At 42.1% G+C, this 27,673-nt stretch overlaps 1 protein-coding gene across 1 annotated transcript in view; it reads left to right on the forward strand.

Moving 5' to 3' along the window:
* Nucleotides 1-15,799, forward strand: part of si:dkey-215k6.1 (transmembrane protein 132C) — a 165,473-nt gene extending 149,674 nt beyond the window's left edge. Inside the window, exons 6-9 of the mRNA XM_036527031.1 lie at nucleotides 9,359-9,564; nucleotides 10,948-11,221; nucleotides 12,791-12,982; nucleotides 14,418-15,799. Of these exons, the coding sequence (XP_036382924.1) occupies nucleotides 9,359-9,564; nucleotides 10,948-11,221; nucleotides 12,791-12,982; nucleotides 14,418-15,605 (1,860 nt within the window). The 3' untranslated portion in view covers nucleotides 15,606-15,799. The remainder of the gene's footprint in view (nucleotides 1-9,358; nucleotides 9,565-10,947; nucleotides 11,222-12,790; nucleotides 12,983-14,417) is intronic.
* Nucleotides 15,800-27,673: the final 11,874 nt, after the last annotated feature.

Here is a 27,673-nt window from a genome sequence, read left to right on the forward strand (position 1 = left end):
AACAGGCAGTAACATCGGCCATGTTTAAGTGCTCATGCAGAGTGATGCTATAATCAAATAGAACTTCTTTGTCTTTAAATGGGAGTAGTGTCGTGTTAAAAGAGCCTGGAACGAAACCTGCTCCACACCTGAAGCAAAACCCACCAGCGTGCCAGTACATTAGAAAGAGCAGGATAAATAAATAAAGGGACAACGCAGAGACAGGAAACAAACATGGCGCGGGGGCCGCACTCTACTTCCTTCACCGCTGCTCCTCTCCTCCAGAGTGGCTCTTTGATGTGTGAAGAACAACCAGCGGGGCCCTGCGCACACCTTATTTACAGTTACTTTGTGTGCATGACCAATTATGCCTGTTTACAAGCTTAACAATCCCCCGCTCTGAGTCAAGCCAGCGGCACGTCGTGCTGGTGGCAATTTAAAGATGCATTGTCTCGCTAATGCGGCGCTCCCCTGAGTTTGCACTGCGGAGCCGTGCACTCCTTTTTGGCACATGCTGCAATGATCTTTCCCGGTAAAGACTGCCTTTCGGAATTTGTGGTTCCCCCGTTTCCGAGGTTGCGTTGTTTTTTGGTGCCACTGCGTTGACTGTTTTTGCTCTGCATAAGAAGCGGTATTTTTGGCTCTAGAAGGGATAGGGCCTGTCCCGTCCTTCTCCCGTGCTTGATCCCAGACTGCAAGACAGAGATGAATCCATCGTGGGCAGGGTCACGTGTGCTCTCCTTTAGTTTCAGTTTGATTTGCATTTGATTGATCACAGCTCACAAATTGGGACCTCTTTATCTTCCCTGCAGAGGGACGTCATTTGTGTGTTAAGACACCACAAATGCAGACACATTCAGGACACTAATACAAAAGACACATTCAGGGCACAGTTGACTTATATCCCTATGCAAATATTTATGCAAATTCATGTACATCATTTCACCAAAAGCTTAGCTCCCCAAAATGCCCTCCCCTAACTAACAGGACAGTTTTCTGTAACACAAAACAGTTTTTATTGAGGACATTTTGGAGACATTTTATTGTCATATATAAGGATAAGCAAGCCTGGCTGGAATAATCAATTCCTGTACAGTGCCAAATATTTTTGGAGAAAGAAAAATCCCCTTCTGTATTTTTGAAATTAACACTACACATCTGTGTTAAATTCAATACATGAAAAAATGAAACATGCATAACATGTCAATTAAGTTAGAATTAGATAGATGCAAATTTGATGAGTAGGCTTCCTGCATAGTGCAAAGATCTACTACAGTTAATCATCTATTAAGCAGATGGTGTACATGGAACTATGATGTCAGCAGCAGTCCCTCTCTCTGCCATGGGTCGTCATGAAAGCGGGCATCAGGGAGCAGTTCTGTTCTAGTTGGTAAATGCAAGGTGACAGGCGATATGATTAGCTCAGAGATTTTCTAAAGAAACGTTATTATGCTAACCAAATAAGAATAATAAGCGGGAGTTGAGAGAGCCAGGAGGATGTGTGTAATGGAATCGGCCAGTGACAGCAGTATGAATCAGCAGAGACCATTGGTATAATGCACCTCTCAAAAGATGGTCAGGTGGGAGTCTTAAGCAGATCAGGGGTAGGCCTATATCATCCTGGGGAAAGCCCTTGCGGTAGCAAGAGCACTTTGCCCAGCTAACATCTCTGTGGTGCTACTGCCTCAGTGCTCAGCTTTATGGAGCTACATCTTGCATCATGTGAACTGGTTTGAACTGGTGACACAGTGCACAATTGAGGACAACCATTACTTTGTGAATCCTGTCAGGGATGCTATTTTGCTATTCACATCAATCTTATAAACAACACCCCAGTGGAGCATCTGTCCTGGTTTTTTTGTTTGCTGCTGTTCTTGAAGCTGTGTCAGTTTTCATTTATGGGAATCATATGTGGAATTATGGGTGAAGTGTTTTGCCTGGCCGGGGGAATTGTGGATTTAAGTGGTATGGCACTTTACCTCAATTTCTCTGGCAGTATAAATTGGTATAGTAAAAATAAGCAACTAGTGAATGGAGAATTGGGTAGTGTTCTCCCATCAAATCTCTTGTCAAAGATGCTACTTGTCAAGTCCTCAATGGGACAAACTCATGGCCATATTTTTGCGACCAAGTGCTTGTGGGCATTAAGTGCTCTTCAAAAGCCCATGGGCCTGGGGTGGAGCCGATGGCTCATTTCAGAGGGGGCGAGGACCTGTAGTGGGCTCTTATACAGCCTATTATAGGCTGTATGGTAATGCAAGACAGATCCAAGGGGAAACTTACGGAGACGGCAGGGCGTAACAGAGAGAAATGCTGATTATTATAATGAGGTGTGCTATTTCAGCACACTTCATTGTGTGAGACCATTTTTAAATACCGCGGCTCCGTCAGCAGTGACGGCGATGGGAAATAAAACAAGACAGCCAGCGATCGCCTAGTTCCTATACTTTGGGACTCGATCAGAGGGCGTATTTTTTCTGTTTGTACACTTACACAAGGATACTGGCCAGCAAATAAAGGTTTCTGTAACTCTGTTGTGTCTCTGCTCATTCAAAGTAAATATCACGGCGCCCTCAGTCTGACTTTTTATTTTTTTGCTGCAATCAAGATGCGCAAACAAACTTTATTCAAAATATTCAACTAAACAACAAAATGCATGTTCAGTAAGGCAGATTGGGCCCCTTAGCTGCACCCTCTGCCCCCCCGCTTGCTCCACTACAGCCATGGCCCATCCTTGTTTGAGATGGTTTCACATTTTTCACTCACATTAACGCCTTTTGAAGACTGTGTCACCAGTCAGGAGAGGGATAACATACCATGTTTGGTGAAATTTTGAATATGCTTCATTCTGTTTCTATCAGACAGATAGTGTGTTGGCCTCCATGGGTTTTTCACCTCTTTTTCAGGCTCTTCTCCTCCCTGTCAGGTATTCTGTTTCTCAACCCTGGCAGAAAGAGAACAGCAACTTTTCCAAATAATTTGATGCTCAGTTTGTGAAACAACCGGTCTTTTCCAGGCAGTGGCAGTTTTGCATTGTCAGCTGAATAACCAGTGATCTATCACAGGAAAGGAGAGCATGGGTTTGCCATAATCTGCAGGGAGGTGGCGGGGTTGTGGAATCAGTTCAGCATTTAAGCTGCTAATTCTTCTAGGAAGAGAGTTCCTTGCTGTTCAAAATTCTGGAGGGACTGAAAGGAAAATCCTTGGCACATTTATTCCTAATCGCCTAACTCTTTTTGTGTTTTTGTCTAAAGTATTCTGCTGTTCTGTGACTTCTCTTGGAAAAGTTTGGTAGAAACTTTGTGTGCTGCAGGTCCTTCAGAAATCAGAACACTTCTGTAGGATAACTTAGTATGGTATCAGTCACTTATCTGTCATCAGCAACATTTTATCGAGTTATCAGTGGGTCATTCATTGAAGTTACAATGAGAAGATAAAAAGGGAAAATTGGAGTGTTGTTTTGTAATAATAATAATAATAATCATCATCATCATCGTAGTAGTAGTAGTAGTAGTAATACAAAGAAGGAGAGGAAGAATTGGATTACAAATACGAATGTGAATTACAGACACAGTCCATACCCAAATAGACATGCAACTTGTGGTTACAGTTACCTAAGCAAAGTTATTTTTCTATTGTCTTAGAGTGTTTCCAGATATTGCCAAGGCTTTTTCATTTCTGAAATGAACCTTTCGTGATGTCTCAAAAGCTGTGGTCTGTGGTGGTCTGATTGGTCCATGGCTGGTTCTTGTCTAGTCCATCATGAAAAGAGGGCTCTTACCTTTGTTTCCTCCAGTTGAAATACAATTTCCTCTTTGTTGTGCCCTGGAAGACAGCTGCCTGGTCCTGGTCTTTGTTCATGCCAAATGCTGTGATCCACATTTTTTTCCACTTTTCTAAAATAGACAGAGAGATTAAATCAATTTTTCAGTGTCTCCAAAACCATTGCTCAGCTGTTTGGCATTGACACAGGGGAATGTTTTTTTTTTTTTTTTACTGGGCCAGCAGCTGACTGCAAATAAACCCCCAGCCACAAAAACAACTGCAAAACGACACCAGGTGAAAATGGCAAATTATGCACACAGCCTGTATTCAGAATAGGAGATGAGCTTATTTAGATTTTTTTAGCAATGATTATAATAACAAACATGCCTGTATTTTAAACAAGTACATGAACACAGTGTTTCACCGTAATGTTAGGTATTCATTGTGTATTAGATGTGACTTCATAGTGTTCTAAAGGGAATACAAAATGTTTGTCATTTATTATCTGTTAATATCTGCTTCAATGATCTTTTGACCTCTTGGCTATTTTAGTATAGTACCATACATATTGTTACGGGTCAAAGGGAATCGGTCATGCCTCACTTTGCGGCTTTGATTGATTGCTGTCAACTTTCAGCATCAGTCTTTCTGGTAGCTGTGAACTCAGTTTGACATCAGCGTGACTCCCCCGCTCCCCAATCTCACGGGCACCACTCATCTGAACAGAATGGGAAAGCTCTTTTATTTAACAGCCTCGCCCTGTTGTTGGATTCGATTTAGCCTCTCTCATGGTGCCTTCAGTGTAGCCTCCCTCCCTGCATGCAGACCCCCCTCGGCACGTGGCCCTTGACAGACTGAGATGGCAGATGCCTTTGAGCACACCGGGCCTGGAGCAGAAGCCTTTGATATCATGGCTCCTACCGAACCAACACCTGCTCTGCCTATCGGCGTGAGGCCCGCGTTTTATTTGGATGGCAGATGTTGGGCTTTCTGTTCTGTTCTGTCTTTCCCCTCGGCCCCCCAAATACTAAGAGTAAGTGCTCAGCGGACAGAAGTGTGAATGAAGAGAAAGGAGCGCCTTGACAGAGCAATGTGGGAGGGGACCGTGATTTGAGCCAGCAGGAAGGAAGCGTGCGTGGAGTGGCCCTGCTTTACTGTCGAAAGCCCGCTGCTGACAGCCCTTATCAGATCGCCTTCAGTGTCTCTTAATTGTGAAAATTGGAATCACCGTAATTAAATCCTCGACGGGATATCAGATTTTCATTGCGTTCGGATGTTCGCTGATGTTTTGAAAAGAATCAGCTAATCTCATATCAGCTTCCAAATTGCTCATAATTGCTCTTTAGAATGATTCATCAAGCTTTTCATTTGGAACACTTGTCTTGGACACGCTTGCACTTGGAAGACGTTTCCTTTGTTTTGTTGTCTGCTCAGAAAATATTCCTATTCTCTCATTCTGACAGTCTTCCAGGGTCATTTTCTTTTTACTCATATTTCAACGCTGTCACTCAAGCTTTTCCAGCTGGCCTGCTTCCAGTTGGAATGCACCCGTTGTTTCAAACAGCATGATCACGCATTGAAATTGTGATCATTTCAATATTGAGATTTGGTATTAATGATGTGATTTAATATTCAACCCAACAGATCACATTAGCGATTTGTAGTCAACTTTGAATTTTATCACCTCTTTATACGGGTAGCCTCTGCTAATTTCTTCTTACCACTGGGGCTGAGGCTGGGGCTTCAGGTATATTGAGCTTTTGCCAGGAGAGGTTTGAACGGTATGTTGCAGTAAAACAGAAAAAGCTGGGTATGGATTTTCAATGAATTCCAGAAAGGAATGCATGTTGTCGCTCAGTAATTTATTGAACTTCATTGTCTCTTTCAATTTCTCATCCTACTTTTCTGACCAGTCAAGACAGCATCAGGTGTCTGTATAACCGACTCATGAAAGGTGACCTGCACTTTTTTGTAGTCCTACCAAACTATCACTCTGTACTCTATACATACTGTCATATATGTTAACACATGAGGTTGAAATGATGGAAAAAAGGAATACCACACACATTTATGGAGTTGCTTTTTAATGCATTATGTCTCATACCAGTTTGCACAGAATTGAAGGTTCTTTATGTAAATATCCAAAGTGCACGGGAGTTGAGGCCTCTGCAGGGGCATCAATGAATTACTTAATTTTACCATCAAATACATGTTTGGCCAGACTCCCCTCCCTCTCTATGTATCACTGTCAGTCAGAATCAGACCAAATTCAAATGAGTTTTATTCCAATGTGAAAGTGTACAGCAAGTATTGCCAACAAATTTACAAAACATAAACCGTGCATAAAATGTTATTGAACAGAAAAATAATTTCTTGTAATTCCAACCATATTTTTGTAAGCAATCATCCATACATGTACAAATATCTGCATATGTTTCATTATGATAAAAACAACATTTTGCTTCATTTTTTCCATCTTCTTTCCCTTTATCTCCAAGTTCTGCTTTCATGGAGTAGTAATTCCTCAGAGTCCCTCAGGCTATGTAAGGTGTATATATAATCTACTGCTTGTTTTGCATCTCTCTTTCTCTCTCTCTCTCTCTCTCTCTCTCGCTCTCTCTCTCTCTCTCTCTGTCTCACACAGATGCACGCACACACGCACACACACACACACACACACAGACACTTTCCATCGCTCTCTTTTTCTGATGTTATGCTTTTCTGCTCTGGAACGCTAAAAAGTGCTGTGGCTAGAGCATCTACAAGAGCATTGTTCCTGCCGTGCTTGTTTGGTACACAGAGCAGTAGTGTTCGTCCATTCCTTGAATCGCCCTACAAACAGTTAAAAAAAAAAGCCAATTTGAGCTGAAGTGAAATCATAAGTGTTGTTTTTCTCGAAACAATCCTGGATGTACATTGTTAATTTATCCGTACGAGTACAGCATGAACATTATTGCCAACCCTGCACCATCTGCTGAATTCTGTAAAAAAAATGGTGTATTTAATGCTTTGCTTTGTTCTTAGTATTATTTAGTCTGAAAAAGTCATTGCAGTCACCAGCCCTGGTTCCATCTCAGTAGTAGACAATGTGAAGCGCTCTTATGCTATAGACTGCATGGGGTTGAAGCCTAGCCAAGGCCCAAACCTCCAGCCAGTCTCGCGGGCCCTCACTTCGAAGAACCCCAAAGGCATTCACAGCTAGATATTGAGTGTTGAGTGCCCTTTTGTCACTTTCTAACAATCTTTATCAGAGAATTGTTTAGTGGCTCTTTATCAAACAGGAAAGGAAATGGGACTCATATTTGAAAGTGTAACATGTCAGTGAACATTTTGCTATTCATCAGAGTCAGAACCAGTGAAAGTAAGTGCTGCAAGGACTGTGGATCTCAGTAACTGTAAACTGTAATATCTCAGTTTTTAGATACAAGGGAAGTTGGCAACTGGTAACCCATCTCCTAATTTTCTCAGGAGTACTAAAAAATTCCAAGAAAAAAAATTTGGGAGGGAAGGGTGTCTTTTCATGACTTAACAAATATCAGTCTAGCAATCCAGCTCTCAAAAACCAACGGCAGGGGTTTGCTTCAAACATCATTATTTTCATTTCTTGCATGGGCCACTGCACATAAAAAGTGTGTTATGTAGAACCCCCCCCCAACAGATTTGGTGTCCCTTGCTTGACCCCCTGGGTGAAATTAGATAAATGTGACAGATTGTCAAGATGGTGAGAAGATGGAAGACCGTGACAAGCGCTAGAGGCGCTAAAAGAGCACGCTATGGCAGGAAGGCGGCGTGTTCTGAAAGTGCCGTCACACCTCCCAGAATCATTAGGGTGTCATAAAAGTCCTGAAGACTCTGGTGTGGCATTAATCAAATTCATCAGAAGGCCAGAGTGAAAGAGAAAGAGAGAAAGAGAGTGAAAGAAGAGAGAGAGAGAGAGAGGCCATCCGTTATTAAATCACATCAGCCTTTACCCCAAGGTTTGGAGCGCTCCATGTCAACGCCACTCCACTGCCACTCTGAATGGATACAGTTAATCTGTGGTCTGAAGGAGAATGATAGTCCATCACAAGCATGTTAAGTAGTGATGAGCGTTGACATCCCGACACAGCAGCTTCCTGCTGCCTTCATCCTTCCCGTGCTCCTCACCCCAGATCAATAGCAATTCCATTCCACTCCACTCCCTCACAGCGTCAACAGCTCTGTGCATGTTAACATTTTGTTTTGAGTCCTTGGCTTGATTCTGAGAACAAAAACTACCATTTGAATTACTGCCCCCAAGGACTAAAAGTGAGCAGTCTGTACAGGGGGTTGGAGAAAAGATGGAGGTGGCAGAGAAATGCATTTAAATATAATAATCACCAATTAATAATTCTGCTTTGTCAATATATTGTAATTGTTCCAGTTTTCAAAGTTTGGGTGGACCACTGTTTGAAGAATGTGTTCCTCCACAAAGTGATTACTTTCATAAATGACCATACTCCAGCATGGTATGTTTTGAATGTTTAAGATGATATCATATAAAATGTATCAATATATGATCACATACACAATGTATCAGGTTGGCCTCAAACTGCTTCCCCTTTTCCTGCAGCAGTATAGCTGATGCAGGGGTGGTAAGAGAGGATGTTTTAGCTTATTGTCTAATTGCAGGGTGTGCTGAAGAAATTGTAATGCAACAGCAATCAGACAAGATGAAAACTCCCATCTCGAATTACCAGGAGGAGCCACTGCACAATTATTACAATCTCCTGCCTCAGTAATAGTTGCTAGGTGTTGGTGACACTGATTACATCAAAGTTGTTTTCCCCCTGTGTACATCTGTCACTGAGTGTGATATGGAAATACTGAACTTTTCAGATTGAGTTTGCTGTTGCACATCTTGTAGCATATTAATTCATTTTCCAGTAACATTAATTTTGTTTGGTGGTGGTGTTGTTGGACCTGATCTCGGAAAGCGCATTATCACCCAGCTCCCAAGATAGTTCATCATGCGCCCCGATTTGGTGCAGACAGATAATCATGGCTTGGTGTCTGTGCAATATTTCTGTCTGAGAGGCCCGTCACACTGCTACTGCATCATCATTATCCAATTCCTGTGTCAGTGCCCAGGCAGTTGAGCCCTTTGTGTGTCATGGGACACCTGAAAGAATCCTTTGGCAGACTGCAAGATTACCCAAGTGAAGCCACTGGGATCAGAGAAGGGCAAACACAGACAGGAAGCTGATTCATTCCGTTGGGTCCCACTTAGTCCGTGGCCAACTGTCCCAGCTGTTTCGAGGTGCCTTTCTGTTCTGCCAGTAGATTTCTGGGAAATGATTTCTGAACACTTTAGCATCACCTATTGGACCGTGTTTTTCCAAAGATGGGTAACAACTACACAAGGATGAGAGTCCAAGTGAAACAAGTGTCCCTTGTTTTGTTTGGAAAGTCAGCCTTGCGAGGCGGCATCTTAAATCATCCAAAGTGATACCTGCAGAATTCTGTCACTGCAAGCCAGCAGGGATGCAGGGCACCCAGCATGAATGCAAGGGGATGCAGGCTGCTTGCTGTAACCTGTCGGGGAATGGTGTTAGGTGGCCTCAAATGACAAGGCTGCACATGCCTTTGCCCACAGGTGTCGCCGGGGTGCGACGCGGTCCTGGTGAATGGGAAGGAGATGAGGGGCAAGCAGTCTCTGCTAGTGAACTTCACCTACCTGTACCTCCACACCCAGCTGCAGCTGACAGTGTGGGTGCCCCGCCTGCCTCTGCAGATTGAGGTGTCGGACACAGAGCTCAGCCAAGTGAAGGGCTGGAGGGTGCCCATCCTCTCCAACAAGAGGTGAGTACCCCCTTGTTTCCAAGCATTTCGGCTGAGGTGCAAAAAAGTGATAAGGGAAGTACACTATGCACTTGAGTTGATGAGTTCGAAGAACAGGTATTGAGCACTTTCACAGGAAATGTTGTTCTCAGTTCATGGAATAACAGAAGCCTAGTGCTATAATCAGCAGATTGAATGTGCATAGAAATTATTGTGATGAATATGAGCATTTTCAAAGCAAGTGAACAACACCATGTAATGTAAGAGCAGTTCTATTTATAAGAGTGTTTAAAAGGTGTTTTGTATGTAATACAAACACACCTAGGATTGTGCAGGAAGTATTATCATGTCACATTGTTTAAATTAAATTGTTTCACCCTAGATGCACTATAAAAATCTGTCCCATTTCTCCCAGTTTAGAGTCACAAAATCTCACCATTGTGACAGAATATGCAGAAAAAAAACAACTTTAGGTTTATACAGTTATGAGAATCTGCAGTTTAAATGAATAAAAGTATAAAACAACCAATGTATTCTAGAGATGTTGTCCAATGCAGTTCCAAGGGCTGTATTTATATGCAATAAGCATATGCATATTATTGCCATGGTGATTTATTGTCAACTTATTTGCAGTTGCTTCATTGACAAATGTACAAAACAAAAGTACAAATATTCACCATTTCTCCCTGTTTAATGTCACCGGGTTTATTTCCTTTCTACCTGCTCTTTCTTTCTCGCCTGGGTCTGAGGAGGTGGTGTTATTACTGCAGCGGCTGGCAGGAGCCTTGAATCTGTCTGCTGGGCCCATTTTTCAATTTGGCCAATTTTGGTTTCCCCAGATTTGAAGACAGCTCTCTCCGTCGCTGTAGTGTGCTGCTGAAAGAGGAGGAAGCTATCTCCAAAGTCTTCGGGGAAATGTGCAGAGAAATCTTGTAATCACGGTGGTGTTTTAGGAAAGGGAGATTGTGTGCCGGTGTGGCCTGTTTTTTGTCTGTCTGCCAAGCAGTAGATTCCCAGCAAACCTGCTGGGCTTCGATTCTGATGCAGGAAAGGTAACACTTACTCTTGGCTGTCATGTGTACAGCACTATGAAGACTGTTAATATGATAATAAGGAGTAGTATAGTGTTGACTTAAACTGACAAAGAATAGGGCAGCCTAATTATGGAAGCATGCCATGCTTTAAATGTCTAGGAAAAGTTTGTGGACTTGTGGATTGTTTCCAGCAGTGGTTGTTGTCTGGTTTAGAGCTTCAGAGGTGATGTTCTTCTATCAGGAGTCCGGGAAAGAGAAGCACACAGAGCGTTTTGTGAGTATTGCAGAGTACAGAGTATGCAGAGTAGGGTGTGTCTGGTCCTGCAGAGCATTGTGCCATGTTATCTGATGAGCCATGCACACCCCACAGACCCACGCGTGACAGCGAGGATGACGAGGAAGACGAGAAGAAGGGCAAAGGCTGCACGCTGCAGTACCAGTACGCTCTGGTCCGGGTTCTGACCCACTTTGTTGCGGAACCAGCTGATCCCGGTGGGGAGCTGGTGTACATGCTTGGTCCTGACTGGCAGGTGGACATCACGGACCTGGTGCTGGATTTCTTCAAGGTGGAAGACCCGCGGATCGCCAGGCTGCTGGACGGCCGGGTGCTGATGGGGAGGGACCTGGGCATCACTACCATCCAGGTATGCAAACAATGTCAGCTGCAGCTGGACATCCTTGGACAAAGATGCTGTCAGAGACAGTGTACTGCCATAGACAAAACACAGTTCCACAGACAAAACCAGCTGCCAGAGACATAATACACAGACATACATGTATTGCATTTCAAAGATGCAACATGTAAATATAAAATGTACTGTCAGGCAAAACCCAGTGCTACAGATGATGAATTGTCAATGACAAAATACTGCCAAAGGCACGCTAATAGGACATACAATACACTCAGCCATCGACAAAATCCTGCTATTAATACCATGCACTGTCATAAATAAAACAATCTTCTGTCCAATAAAAATGACCAATTAAGATAAAAGACAGTTCTATATACAACATACTGCCACAGACACAAAGCACTTTCTGTCTTTCTCTCTCTCTCTCTCTCTCTCTCACACACACACACGGACACACACACACTCAGACACACAGACACACACTCTCTCTTACTCTTCTGTGGTCCAAAACAACACTACAATAACACAGTGGCCATATTTCAGGAAAATAACCCTCTTTTTCTATAATCCTGTTTGTACACATTTGTGTTGAAAAGAAATACCCCACTGAGTTAGTCTTAAAATGACATCCTTTGTAGTGTGATGACGAGTTCTGATGTTCCTGGGCTTTTCTAGAGGTTGGTCAGTAATCAGCTGAAAACAGAGCAAACTGCCTTGTCTTTTGTCCCAGAAATGTCGTACCAGAGCACCGTCAATCCACTCCCAGACTTGTTTATGTAACTCTAGGACATTTGCAATTATTTGCAGCAAGGTTTTGTCTGTAATCATAATTGGCTGATTCAGACATCATTGCTTCAGTTGATTTTGAGATGGCCCGTTTACCTAAATGCAATGTGAGCGTTGGCTCAGCCAGAAGAGTATCACAATTTGCCCTCTTGCAGATCTGTACAGGAAACTGTCATGATTGCCCGCCTGCCGACATTTTGACAACTCCCGTCCTCTTTGCTAACAGGATTTTCAGAGGTCTCATCCAGTGATAGCAGGCTGATTGAGAGTTGCTTCTGGCATACACCCAGAGAAAAATGTCAGAATGTTTGTGACGGACATGGTTTGGTTTACTGTGCTGCAGTTATGTCACTATTAAGTAATTAAATTGAGGCCTGCAAGTTGAGTGTTCTGGCAAGGCTCTGAGGCCGCCGCTGATGCAAACGTAATTGAAATTCAAAGAGGGACTTATACAACGCAGTCCCTCGATGCCATCGTTGGAATGCTTTTGATTTTTTGACGTTTCAATTTCGCTCTCTCAGCTGGGAAGTCTCCCTTTTTGTCACTCAACAAGTGGCAGGGGAATGGTACTGAGGGATTGTGCTCAACATCGGCATATTCGCTTAGTGGTTCTTTTTAGGTGAAGGTATTTTCTATTGCCTCACTGTGTATTGTAGTAAATCTGTTTTCCTCTTCTTTTAATCCACTATCTTGTTTGGGCTAAGTGGTCTTGATTGACTTTTGAGATTAGAACTTTGCGTATAATAGCAAGATGATGTCAGTAGGACTGGTAATGATGAGCGGACTCTTCTTCAGGTGCTGTCACCTCTTTCGGACTCTATTCTGGCGGAGAAGACAGTGACTGTGCTGGATGACAAGGTGACCATCACTGATCTGGGGATACAGCTGGTGGCCGGGCTGACACTATCCCTGCAATCCAGTCCAGGAAGTAGCCGGGCCATTGTGGCCACAGCCACTGCCCAGGACCTGTTGCACTCCTCCAAACAGGTGACTGCCTTGTGTCACAATCATTTTTATGAAGGGAGGGGAAGGGGAGTATGATTCATGGATCATTACACACAACACGAATACGATGTGAGGTTTAAACAGTCTGCAAGCAAACAAACAGATAAAATATAAGCAAGATCTGAAATATGAAACAGTTGCTGCAATGCAGCAATGCAGCTGAATGCATGCTTAGCATAGTATGTCAAGGAATTTTTAATATTATTTTTAACAGAAATTAATGCTTAGTTTGGCCACAAGTTTCCTCTTCTTTGTAGGATGCACTAAGAATAAACTGCATACTTACTGATAAAAAAACAAAACATTTGACTTCAAGGATCAAGGATAAATGAAATACAGAGTAACTTCTTAAATCATCCAGCACAATTGAAGGCTCCCATATCCATAATCCTGTGTTATTTCAACAAAACACTTGTGTGAATACAAAGAAAATGAGTGTAAAAAAAGCTTTTGTTGTCCTAGCAACAGGTGTTGCAGTGACTGTCTGATATCTGAACAGATGATGTATATACTTCACAAATCACTTATTCAATGATTTAAGTAACAATAGTTAGTAATAAAAATTACATGTAGAATCTAAATTCTGAAACACTTTCAACAATATTAACTTTTTAACAGGCTTGATATGTTTGTCTCATCAGTTTAATAGAAAATAGTTTGGATTTGATGCCAGCGTTGCTAGGGAACCAGACATACAGCAAGACAGTAGCTTGTGAACATCTTATTTTTCACTGTGTGAATGCTTTGCATGTAGTGTCAGATCATTGTGTATAAAGCCATGAACCTTGGTGTAATTATGATGGAGTATGTCTCAAGTTAATATTACTTTAAAAACTAATTTGAAAATAGTCAGTCTGTGGTAATGAAAGCAGATTTACTCCCATGCAGTTAACCTTCAGTTTTTTTGTCTTATTTTTTCCCTCTGTTTGTATTTATCCTCTCATTATCAATGAGGAAACAAATTGTTGCCTCCAACATAGAGGTTTAATTACTTTTCTTGAGGGGTTTAGGTGTTAGTAAGGATAGAGTGTTTTATTAAAGAACAAATTATCTTATATTTTTTTATCTGGGGAAATTAAAAATGCATATAGACTTTTAAGAAAAAGAAAAGTTGCCCATTTTCACAGCAATGAATAACAATTTAACTAAAGTTAAGTTGATGAGAATAATTTTATATCTCATCAACTTTGTTTTCCGCACGTCCTCTTTGTCTGTGACATGGGAACATTAAATTTAACTGAGCTAGTGATACCACAGCAGAAATATTTGTTTTGTGTTTGAACAAGAGAACCGTGAAATGTGCAGGGCTTTGAATGCAATCTTGCATGAACCTATTGTGATGAAGGCTCTGGCAGGATTGCATTTTGAACAACAGTGGAGAAGTTGATGTGACTCCGTCTTTCTTGTTTTTCTGCAGGACGCTATCATCAGTGCCTGGATCCAGTTCAGCGATGGCTCTGTGACACCCCTCAATATTTACGACCCCAAAGACTTCACTCTGAGCGCCACCTCCCTGGATGAAAATATAGTCTCTACCTATCAGGAGCAACCGCTCAAGTGGCCAGTGGTGGTGGCTGAAGGAGAGGGGCAGGGTCCCCTGGTCAGGGTTGAGATGGTCATCTCAGAGACCTGTCAGAAGTCAAAGAGAAAGAGTGTGCTGGCGATGGGGACTGGGAATGTCCGTGTAAAGTTTGGGCAGAATGACGTGGACCAGAAGGGTGGGGGGCAAGAAGAGGGAGATGGAAATGGTGGCCTTGACAACAGCACTAGTGAGCGGAGGCTGAAGGGCCTGGAGCAGGACAAGGCCGGGGGAGATGCCTGGAAATATAACAGTGCCTCCTCTGACCGTGAAGAGGGGGCCATGCGGAAGGTCAGCACCACCACCAAGACCACCATCACCAGTCGTGTCGGGGGCAACAAGCTGGCTGGCAGCGACTCGGGCCAAATTGTAAACATTCCTGTGGACTTCACCAGCTTCCCTGCCCAGGTTGATCTCCCAGGGGGTGCGGAAAGTGATCTGTCCCAGACTGCTCGAGGGTTGTCGGACCTTGAGATTGGGATGTACGCCCTGCTGGGTGTCTTCTGCCTGGCTATCCTGGTCTTCCTCATAAACTGTGTGACCTTTGCCTTCAGGTATCGCCACAAGCAGCTCCCAGTCCTGGAGCAGGGCAACATGAACCACGCCCATGACTGGGTGTGGCTGGGCAATGAGGCAGAGCTTCTGGAGCACCACACAGAGACCTCCACCCACCCTGATGAGTGCACCACCATTATTGACCGGGGGGAGGGCTATGAGGAGAGCAAGTACCTGCTCAATGGTGGGGCTCAGAAGAACATTCAGGGTCAGATTCACCGCTCTGCTGACCCCGGGCCCTGCAACGGCAAGGACCCAAAAGTTGAGCCCCTCAACAACTCGCCCAGCGCCAAGCGCAAGCGAGTCAAGTTCACCTCCTTTGCCACCATTCTCCCAGATGACGGAGGACCCTACACCAACTCCATCCTCATAGGCAATGAGGACGACATCAAGTGGGTGTGTCAGGACATGGATCTGGGGCAGTCCACAGAAATCAGAACGTACATGGAAAGGCTACAAGACAATCTGTGAGAAGCACGAAAGAGACTAAAAGTGATTTTAACTCACCTATAATGCCTTTGGTCCTGGCAAGGAAGAGGAGGATGCTGGGAGTTGGGAATGGAGGAGCCGCCAAGAGATGGGGGATATTCCCAGACATGACTTTGAATCCTACAGAGCAAACCTGACTTCTATAGTCAATGGAGTGGTCAATAGACAGTTTTAATGGAGACAAATAAGTTACTGCAGAACATAAAACACAGGACTAGAACATACAAACTGACTTGAGGAGACTCTTCTTAAGAACTTCAGAATGGGTACAGCTAAAGTAAGTCAGAACAAAGGAGTGCTTTTTGTTTGGCCTCTGACTTTTTATTTGGTTTTATGTAATTTGAGTTTTTATTTGTTCCTATTTCCCCTTTAGAAGGGAAAGTTACATATGAACATGCACGTGCTCAATATGGACCTGTTCTACTCAGTGGCAGTGAAGGCCAGTTTGAGCTGCCGACATGTAAACAAAAACACAATGGCCAGAGAAAAAGGCTGGAAGATAAAAGAAGCTACTTACTGTATAAATCATGTGCCCCACTTCTGGTCATCACTCTTTGGCGCATCACCGCCCTTGTACTCCAAGGCAAGGTCAACACAGTTTATTGTAATTCATTAAGTTATTGTTCTGTCTCTTTTCTGACAGTCTGACCTTTCTGTACTCTCCCAAATAAAATATGTTGGTAACACCCTGACTACATGCACAAAAAGTGGAATCAGTCTGTAGTCAAAGGTCACCTTAACTTTGAATTCATTGGCTATAGATGGCAAAAATCTGCCCTTTTGAAATCAAAACAGAAGTGTCAAAACTAGTATTTTCTCTAATATACAGTGCTGAAACTGGGACCAAAAACAAAACAGAGGTAATGTGGACAGCCAAAGGAAGCACGGGCCATGGGAGACCTGTGTGCTTCCCATCAGCATTGAATGTACAGTCTCTTTCATCATCAGGAGTGAAGTGTGAGTTCCAAAGCATTAACATGTAGGCCCCGATTGCACAATGACAGGAACTAAAGCTGTGTGACAGGCCTTGCAGAACCCCAGTGTTCTCCTAACACGTGTGTCATGTCAGCTCCACCAAGAGGGAGCCAAAGACACTGAAGCGACACAGGAAGCCTGGCTTTGGCAACCCTAAAAGGTGACGGACAGGATGAAGAAGGTGTCATGGTTCTTGCAACAATAAAAACAGAGAAGTCATATTGACAACATGCCCTCCATATACCTGTAGAATTGGAGACGTGAAAGAGGGACAATATATGAATGGACTCGGTCAGTTACCCACATCTGTTGATAATGTATGGATTTGTTTTGTTTCCTATTGTGAAGGTGTTCTTTTTATCCTCTATTCAGTTTCCATGGCTTTTTACCATATTCTTTGGATTTCTTTTTTTTCCTTTTCCCCCCATGTTTTTCTCTTATTTGACAATACTTACAGTTCAGAACTCTCCCACCTAAAAGCTCAGGTGAACACATACAGAAGATACACATAGCAAACATTGTAGAGTGTAAGAATGTAATATTTATTTATAAATACAATACAAAAATGTTGTAAATAAAAATGCTTTAAAATGCTTGTTAATAAAGCAAGTCACAGCTAATATTGTTCATATTGTATGTGTACAGTACCAGTTAAGCCATGAGATAACTTGTGACAGGGCTATTCATATGCCATGTCAAAGTAAATATTGGCTTACTGACTGTACAACCATTTTCTCCTAGATCTTTATATATTTTAGAATATAGCCATTGTGGTCAGTGCTTTCATCATCATGACTGTCATGATGATTGGCTATGTTTGTTGAGATAGCAGACTGAAGCACGTTGGAAAGCATACTGTGAATGACCTTGGGGTGGGTTTTGGCTGTACATTGTGTGTCCACATACAATACTGGATAAACTATACAACTGGGAGAATCATACCAGTCAACCCTCCAGATTTAGTAGTGTAGTTTTCCATTTGGACAGCATTTTCTTTATTTTAGATGCAAACCTCACCAAATTTCAAAATGATGGCACAGGAATTATGGTCACATTGCTGAAGACCATGCCTTTCTCATTTTAACAAACAATTTTTATTTGGATAACACACAAAAATCTAGTCTAATTTTTAAATTAAATGAAAACCAGCTGTTGAAAGCCTCATATTTGCTCACAGCCTCCCCAGTTTTCGTCACAGAATTTTGGCTAGTTTATATGTGTTCCCTGAGCAGATATGGGGGGTATAAGAAAGAAATACTTCCTGTCAAGTGTTAGGGTGAATATGATGTCTCCTTTTCTTTACAAGGGACAAGAGGGGTGTATTGAATGGTTCAAAAAAGGAGGGTCCATGCTTTCTATGGCTCATAACTTTATTTTGATTTTCTCTTGATTGTCTTTATTTTAGTACATACTTTTTTCTAATGTCATTTTGTGTTTTGAAATGAAAGGGAGTATGGTCCTGGACAACAGAAGAAATATATGTATATAAATCCCAGAAATGTCCCCTTAAAGCTGGTCGTCATCATTTCCAGTGTGTTTCTTTACTTCTGAAGTGTGTTCATAGATTCTGTGGTGTAAGCCAACAAAGAGTTGGTGTGCTCAATGTGTTGGCCTTCTGTTAAGACTGTTATTTGCAAACCTTTTGTTCTTCACAATAGGAAGTACAAATGTGCAATGGGCATTGAAAGGACTAGCACATTTCTTGGCTGAAGGCTATCTAGAAAAAGCTATGCAACACCAACAAACTCTTACATGATGCTACCAAGAGTGCTCCTGTCTCACCCACAGCCACACCCAGCAGTTATCTATCAGAAATAGAACTATACAGGGAATGTTTTTAAAAGAGGCAGTGTCATATCACTCCCCATTCAGCAGCAGATGACAAGTAACTTCCCTTGTACCGATCAGCTCCTATTGTGAGGAACACAGTGCAATTTTAGCTTTTATTTTTGCATACATGGTAGGAAACGATGCTGGATGCAGAATGTCATTGTTACCAATTTAGTCTGGTAGCGGTGATGACAATGTCTGCTCTGTCGGAAGTGCTGCAGCCCCTGGGTGGTAGTGCTGGTAAGAGTGACAGTCTGATTCATCACTTCTGGTCACAGCAGGAACATACGTGCAGCCCCACAGGCTCTGGAGCCCAAAGAGCAGCCGGGGAACGGGGGAGTCAGCTGTCCTGCGTTGTCTCCTAGAGCATAATGTTTGCCCTCAGATTTATTTTTTGAATGCCTTTATCAAAATATGTATGTGTGTGGAAGGGGGGGGGGGGGCGGTGGTGATTGGGAGGTGGGCGGGGATGGGGGCTGTTGGTGTGTGCATGAAAATGATGCACAAAGAGGTTCTCTCTTTTACCACATGCCTTGAAACAAAGATAAACCTCTGCCTCCCCACACCACCCCAAACACTCACAGAGGAAGGTGGCAGCAGCTCGGATATCTCCTTGACTGATGATATTTGTTCATTAGAATCTCATCTGTGTAGCCCATGGTCGTGTTGTCTCCAGCCTGCTCTATTAACATGGGAGAGGGTAACTTGTTCAAAGGTTGGCAATCAAGGCTATTAGGAGATCCAGTTTGGGCCAGATAAAGGGTAGTGCCCGTTTTTCCCTCAGTCTGGGCCTGGAAAGGGGGGGGGCGGGGCTTTGTCTATTAAGTGTCTAAGTGATAAAGGGGACTTAGGTTCACTGGAATAGCTCAGCACAGCACAATAAACTGTGTGAATAGGGTGATGCAAGAATTCCTAGTCTATAGATACACATGAAAATCTGAGGATCTTCAAAAGTGGCAAAGCGAGTCTACACACAAAAAATGCAATTTTAATGAACTGACATAAAACAGGCTTTGAAATAGACAAACAACAAGAAATATTAGTCTAAAGTATTCTTTGTCACAGAGGTTATTTTTTGGAGTGTGTATGCTTTTTATGAAATGATATGAGAGGAAATTGGCTCAGAATAAAACAAGCATTTCTGCAGTGGACCTAAAATAGTAATAGCTGCATTAGTGTTTCTATGGAGAACCTCTCATTTTGTTCTCCATTAAAATAAATGTACACACTATGTGGTGTTTTGAGCTCATAGATGTTTCAGAGAAGAACATTTGGTTTTAGAACACTATCAAGATAAAAAGTATTCTCGTATTGTACGTATTCACAGCACACTGCTTTGAAGAGAAGTAATGACTAATGTTCTTTGTTGACTAATAGTTTAATTAGATCATTTAAATCATAAGCGGGAGTATATTGAATCCAGAGTCAAGTTTATGCCAGCCAACTGGAATGGGCTTCGCAGAAGGGTTAATTTAGGCTGAAAACACATTGGTTCTATCAACTTGCCTTCTTTTTCAGTGAATGACACAAATGCCTCTGTTTGCCTTATGCACACCTCCATTTTCCTTTTAAACAAATTCTATTCCAATTTACTGGCTTCCATTAACATGTGTTTCCTTGCCATGTTGATTTACAGCAGTTATCAAATACATATTCCCAACGAAGTGAGACATGCAACCTTTCATTTTCAAGCCATCGCCTTCCAAATTCGACATGGTACATTAACAAGAAAAATGACTGCACTGACGAAGCTGGGAAACGGCCTGTATCTTCAAATGGCATTTCGTTTTCATTTCCCTTTCATTACTAAGTGTTGCCTTGGTTAGTGGTGCAGGGTGGTGGTCATAGACAGATGCCAGGTGGCTTGTGTGCGCTTTCAAAGTCAAACGGCAGACAGCCAAGGCTTGAAATTAATAGTTAACCTATGGACCAATGCACTTGTATCCACGTTTCCTTGCTGTGCCTGCCATTTCTCAAAGTGCAAAAAGAATAACTTACCAGGAGGTGTTGTTTTCAGAATGTACAAGCAATATTTATCATCCTGCCATAAAATAACATTTATCCAGAGAAGAAAAGAACTGTAAAGATCCAGAGGTGGAATCAGTACCAAATACTTCCAAGTACAACAGTGCCGACTTTAACTGCTGAAGAAATGGCTGAAGAAAAGTTGTTCCCTCCTCCAGTAGATAATTGACTGTACTCTTTATCATTTTAATAATTGTTATTAGTATTACCAGCAGTGATTACTGAATTTATTAAGGCTGACATTTTACAACATAGGCAAGAAAGCTGTTCACATTACTCATGAGTGAGGGCAAGTTAATGCTCAACTTTTCCCTAGGGTTATTTGCTCAGTCTACAGGCAGTAAGGTACAGAAAGGTCCTATATCATATGAGATTGCTGGACAAGCCACGTAACAAATTCATTAATACATGTATATTATGCCATAGAAAAGCAGAGCATAATGCTTCGAGATCCATCTGCCAAATACAGTCTGCCTGACTGACAACATATGCCAATACAAGGTTTCCTATGAAACTGAAGGTTACTCTGGTTCAATTAAGGTGCTTTTTTAGTGACAGAAGATGGCTGACATGTCAGTGGCATAACGGCATAGCATCTTAGAGGTGAATGCTGGCTCAGCACCCCCAACCCAACAACCTAGCTGTGTGCTGTAAACACCTCAAACCGCAAGACTTTCATTTGTGCTCTGTGAAGATTAACTAAACAAGAAACTGGCTATAAAATGACACTGTGCCTCAGAGACACAGCTCTTTGTGTTGCTTACTGCACAGTGGCACATGGACACTATGAAAGGCAACAGACCGAAGATGGCCCAATCTCCATTTCTCATGCCACTTTCCCTGTCGCACACATCATTAAGCTTGCTCTCTGCTATTAAAGGAGTTTCTTGACCTGTTTCTTTGAGCAGTGAAACAAGCTGTTATGTTACATAAAGTATGGGCTCTACAGAGCCTTCAATCCAAGGTAACGCATACACTTTAAATATTTATGTTGTTAATAATGTGGCTGTTTTGACCATTGCCAGGTGCCTTGTAACAGCAATGTCCCAGTTCTGGATTTGAATCCATAAAGTTAGATCTAGAAGTCATGAGTGTAGCACCCTAATTTACCACTCCCCCTACTGAAAGACTTATCATGAGCTCAGAATCAGTGGCCTTTGAAATAGTATAAATAATGAACGGGGAACCATACCAGGTGAGCATTAACAACGAAAAACACTTCACCTAAGTGTCTGATGCCATTGTGTGTGGGTGAATCTAGAAAAATCTAACAATCCATTTCTTACATAGCCTCTGTATATAAACATGTTCCTTATACTAGCATTAATTTGAAGAAAGGTGTGAACTTGGAAGTCCTTGTTTTTTTTTTTTAAGCTGCAACTGACGTTTTTGAGACTGAAGTCTCATTTGGTTTGCATTTTCCACTTGCACAGGCGAAGTAAATAGAAAAAATATTTTTTTCCAAGTGGATTCTTTGAAGGTCAACTAATAAATGTAGCATATGCATTTTTGTGGTATATTTTACATTTTATGTGATGCCTGGGGTATCTTACTTAAATCGGTAAATCTGCATATGTAATATTTATGTACTGGTAGGGGTAATATTTACTTCAAGTGAGGAAAGCAGAGCTATTTCAGTGGGGGGGGCTTACAAAGCAATGTTTCCATGATTACATAACCTCTTGACATATTCATCCTTCAAAGCCAATAAATACTGATAATTTAATAACGTGTGCCCAATTCTCCAATGCAATAACTAAAAGAAATGACACAGTGATATAGGAGACAGCATAGAGCCTCCACTCAGTCGTTCCATTCAAAGACTCCCACACATCTTCAGCCTCTGAAGTGAGCTTTGTATGTTTTATGTAGGTACTGAAAACATAATCAGGTATATAAGAAAGGTCCACAGAGTAAAAATGATGCATAGGAGCAGAAACACCCTCATTTGAGATCCGCAGTCTTACCAGATGACTTCTGCAGAAGGGAAGAGGAGGAGAATATACGCCTGGATGGCAGAATAGCCACAAAGCATGTAACAACACAGTAATTGTGTTTGCTGGAAAACTGTTTACTTGGTGCACCATAATAGACTTTAATTTATAACAAGTCACATGCAAATGGCAGCAAAATGAGGAATCCACTCCAAAGCTTAGCAATTAAAAGAAAAAAGATGTCTCTGTTCCAGGTTGCTTCCAACAAACAAAACTGATGTGATTATTATTTTAAGTATGTATGTATCGTGGCTACCCTAAACACAAATACACACTTACACACACACACGAATGCATACACTCGAAGCCTGTAGTGCTACATTCACTGCTTTTTTGCTGATTAATGAGCAGGTTTAAGTCTGCTGGAGAGAGGGGAGTGTGTATGGTAATAGATCAGATGCATCAGTAAAGGACATCTCCCTCTTTCTTTCACCCCAGCAAACAGCTTAATCAGAAAAGCATATGCATGCTGCCGCCCCCATCCTTAAAACTTTGCCTCTCTTGTCCCCTTACTTGCTTGATATATGACGCTTGGGATGATTCGAGTCTGAGGTTTAGCCCATTTCATCTTTCTAAATGACTCCCTATCCATTTATCCTCACTCTGAGTTATTTAATGAGGGTTGTATATTTTTAGTCCAACAGTACAGGAGTCAGGAGAAGGAGAGACGAGGTGTGTGTGTGTGTGTGTGTGTGTGTGTGTGGGGGTGGTGGTGGGGGGGGGGGGGGTATGAGTTATAGGTGGTATCCAGGCAGTTGGATGCTTGAAATGAAGAGACATTAGTTAGTAGTCTGCTCAAAGCTGGTCAAATTGCCGCCCGTCACCTAGTGTAACAGTATTGTTAATACAGTCTATTTTTGTTTACCAAGGTAAATTGGCAAGGCAAGCTTTTGATACACAGTTTCTGGAAAAAGAGGTGGGAGGTGAGTGGCCAGTCCCAGTGATTGCCAAAACAGCATTTCACAGGTTCAGCAGGTATCCAATTATGCATAAATGCTTATTTACATTCTGTCTTTGATGGTATCTGTGGGGTAGAAATCAAATAGAGAGGAAGGTTTAAAGATAGACATGCCTCTGCACAATAGCACAATAACACAATCACATGGGTGTAAAAATCAGAATAGGTGTTCAGGAACAAAGGGCATCCTGTGAAATGCATTTATTATACTGCTGCTAAAGAACTGCCAGCGCAGTGGAAAACGAACAAGACAAGGCCTCCCAGTTTACAATGGGCCTTATTGATTATTCTTTGTATGGAAATTACTTTGTTGTGCAGATGAACACTCCATAGGACCTCACCTTTCACAGGCACTTGCGTCCCCAATAAAGTGCTGGAGGGTTTACGGTTAGCATCAATATTTTCAAGGTTACTGTATGTAGTCAGCACTCCTCAGGAAAGAATTACCATCAATTTAGCTTAGTTCCTGTTTAGTCCGTTTCAGAACCAGTGTCCATGCATCCTCCCTTGATGCTCCTGGCTCTGTACTCTGAAAGTCTGCCCTTCCCACTCTGACTATATTTTTCTTCTTCCTTCAAACATGCAGTCCTCCCATTTCCAAAGGTTACACTCACTTCTTTGAACCAATTAAACCATTTGCCCGAATAGATAATGATATGTGTTTTCTCATAACTATCCACAATCAGACTATGGATTTAGCTTTCAGTACCACTCAGACATTATGCTTTCCCTTCAAAATGTTAGCTGAGCTACATAATGTTTTGGATTCCTTGTAGCTATGTATCTCTTACATTCTGTTGCAGTGGTGAGTTTTCTCTGTTGCATCTATCACTATCATATTTAAATGACATTTTTAAGATATTTTTTTCATAGTCAGGTGTTGTGTACACTGAATCAAAAAATATTAGGATTTATGTGTTTTTAGAGGTTCCCACATTGCAGTCTAAGTAATGTGTGATACATGTTTCACTACATGTTGAAGAGACTGAACAAGTCTTGAATAGGACGTATGACATAGCTGGAGGGAATATAAAATGTTATATAGGACATCATGCATATAATTACAGGTATCAGGAAGTTGTTGCAGTGCACTGTTTCTTGTTTCATGTGTTGGATGTGATGAACCTCTGAGCAAACAATAGCCAGAATAGCATATAAAAATTCATAAGCCTGCTAATTGCCTCTGGCAATTTGCATGTTAAAAGCCTGCAATAATAGTGCACAGCCTTGGCCAACAGTGAGAAAGCATGTCTTAGCTTTAGTTTGATTTCAGGGCCTATTGTTTGGTTACAGTGCTGTACTGATGTTGTGTGCTGAGACATATGAGTCAGGAGCCAACACAAACACTCGTTTGAATCCAACCAGCGTTTGGATGTGAAAGAAGGCTCTTGTGCAGGAGACAAAAGACTGATGTATTAGCTAGAGAAATGAGTCGGCAAGCTTTAGGCTCTCCCAAGAATCTTTCTTGAGTAATCCCTTCTCACGTGTCATTGCGTTTTAATACCCTTCTCTCATTGGTGGACATTTACATAAAGACAAAGGCATTTTGAACACCCGACTAAATCCTTGGAAGAGACGGGGGAGAGGCTGAGATGAGAGCAGGTTCACTTCCCAAGCCGTGGATGGACTGCAGATGAACACCACTGAAGGAAGAGTGCATAGAAGTGTTGCACAAAAGTGCATGGATGTCTTCTGGCTATTCCAATCCATCAGTTCTCACACTGTACCGTACTTTAAACTCTTCCACAGATGTGGGATGTATGCTCCTCCTGGAGAACTGTGACAAAAAGTAACATAATGACCAATAGCTCAATAACAATGACAAACCAATGATGCAATAACATAATGAGAGTCCAGTAATTTCATAACTAACCAATGAAATAAAGGAAAAGCAATAATACAGTTACTAACAAAACCATAATGATAAAACCAAAATATTGCCCAATGGGACCAATAACATACAGTAATAAAAAAAGTATGACATAATGACAAATCAAAAATTCAGTGTCTTACCGATGACAATGACAAATCTTTAATACAGCAACTAACCAACAATTTAATATTTAAACAATAAGGCAATAAGTAACCAATAACACAATGCATTTATTTTCACTTCTGTAAGATTTTCTTTTTGCTTATATGTTGCACATCATGCATCAGATCTGTGAATGCGTGCCCCATGACATGAGCAAGGAGTGAAGACTCTTCAGGTTGCCCTGGCTTTAGCTTTACAAATTGAACAAGCATCTGATTAGCAAGGTGATTGCTTCTCCGCACATTTTACCATCAGTGCCACAAGCACCCTCTATGTACTGTAGCTTACCCCTTACCCCAACACACTCAGCCTCATCTGCTCCTTTCTCTAGCTCGCTCCTTACCCCACACACTCCTTACCCCTCATCATCCCCTCCCCTGAGCAGCTCAGCTGCTCCTTCTTCTGGGTCTACCAAGGGACCCAGCCCTCACCACATGGTGAGTGTTTTCTTTGTCTCCCCGTTGAAGCTGATGAATGACATAACCAGAATTCAAGTCTAGAAAGCTTGCGATGGAAGTTTCAGAGCAAGACTGTGCCAAACATCTGTTCAGCATTGTAGTTTCAGTGACAAACCAAGTTAGAGGGACTGGTAAGGAGCCTTAGCTTAAGCAGAAGACCTCTAAGCTAATCCAAACCCAGAGCACTGCCTCTGAGTCTAACCAAGAAGGACCACAAGTGTCTATATGAGAAGAACCCAGACTTCTGTTCAAAGAGCAACGAGCCAGCTTGCACCAGCCCACACAGAAGAGCCAGTCCAGTGATCCAGCCCTACCCAGTGCACAGAGAGGGACCAGCCATACATGACTTCCTGCTGTGCCTAGCGTAGGCAAGATTCTGACAAAGACTGAGTATAAAATTGGGCCAGCCCAGTGGTGATGGAAAGATAAAAAGACAACACCAATAGATTCTGTGTAGAAAAAAGTATGTTTACATAACAACACCCACAAAACACAAAGAATACATGTAACAGACATAACACCCCATAATGTCATGCATGCAACACAGTGCCACTGTAAAAGCATGTCACAGTCAACAATAAAGGCACTTATCATGTGGAGCAGTAGTCAAAGAGTCAAGGGGAGAGATCACAGGGGGAATTTGTTAAGTGCATTTATGACAGAGGGAACAAAACTTTTACTGAAACGGGCCCTCTTGCCCTCATGAAAGTTCTGTATCTACGGCTGGAGTGGAGAAGTGTAAAGTGCAGGTAGAGTGGACGATGTGGGTCGTGGGCTATTGTGCATGCTTGGTCTGTAATTGCTGTGGTGATGAGGTCACGTAGGTTGGGAGTGGGGAGACCAATTATCTTTGAGCCTGTGTGTGTGACCATAAGGAGTTTGTTTTTATTTGTGACTATGAGCATCATAAAAAAACAGATGGTACCACAGAGGAATAGTGGTCAATGATGCTGGGATGTAGGAGGAGGAGAAGGTGGGGTTGCACAGACAGGTTTTTCAGTTTATGAATAACAAAGACTCTCTGTAGACAGCGTTTAATGATGTCTGTGGTGTGTTGGTTGAAGATGAGATTATTGTCTCATTATTGTCTATTATGCCCAGGTGTTTGATGACCTGCACTGTTTCTATTGTTTCCCCAAGTATGATGGTTGGGCTCTGGTGTTGATGATGATGGTGGGCAACAGTATGCTGTCTACACTTACTGTTTGCAGTCTGCTGCTGAGGATGTTGTGAACCCAGTGGATGAGTTGCTATGGAATATTGAGGTAGCGGAGTTTCTTGACCATCTGATGTCATTGTATTGTATTGAAAGCAGAGCTGACTTAACAAAGACCAGTCTGGCATAGTTACTGGGTGTCTCCAGGTGTTCTCAGTTTTCTCAAGTGTGTATTAGTTTCACTACTGGCTATTGGCAAGCTGAACTAGATCCTGATGATAAAGCCCAAGCAGCCTTCTCTACAGGTGAGTGTATGAAAAGTAAGCAATGTTTCAGAGACATATGGAGCTAGTGTTCAGAGGTCTTCACTGGAATAAATGTGGCATTTATCTACATGACATAGTATTCCCCACATAAACCAGATGTTTATCAAATGCTTATACCAAACTCTCTCATCTCAGAAAATGTGCACTATTTTCATGGTAATACCTGCTGCGGACATTTTTGCTCTGAGTGCAGTTTGAAAAGAATGTGAATCATGGTGCTATTGACCAGACATGTGAACTGACATTAACCACTGTTGCAAGTCATTTTATGCATATGAAGCTTGCAGGAAAAC

Source organism: Megalops cyprinoides, chromosome 4 (assembly GCF_013368585.1).
Source record: "Megalops cyprinoides isolate fMegCyp1 chromosome 4, fMegCyp1.pri, whole genome shotgun sequence".
NCBI lineage: Eukaryota > Metazoa > Chordata > Actinopteri > Elopiformes > Megalopidae > Megalops > Megalops cyprinoides.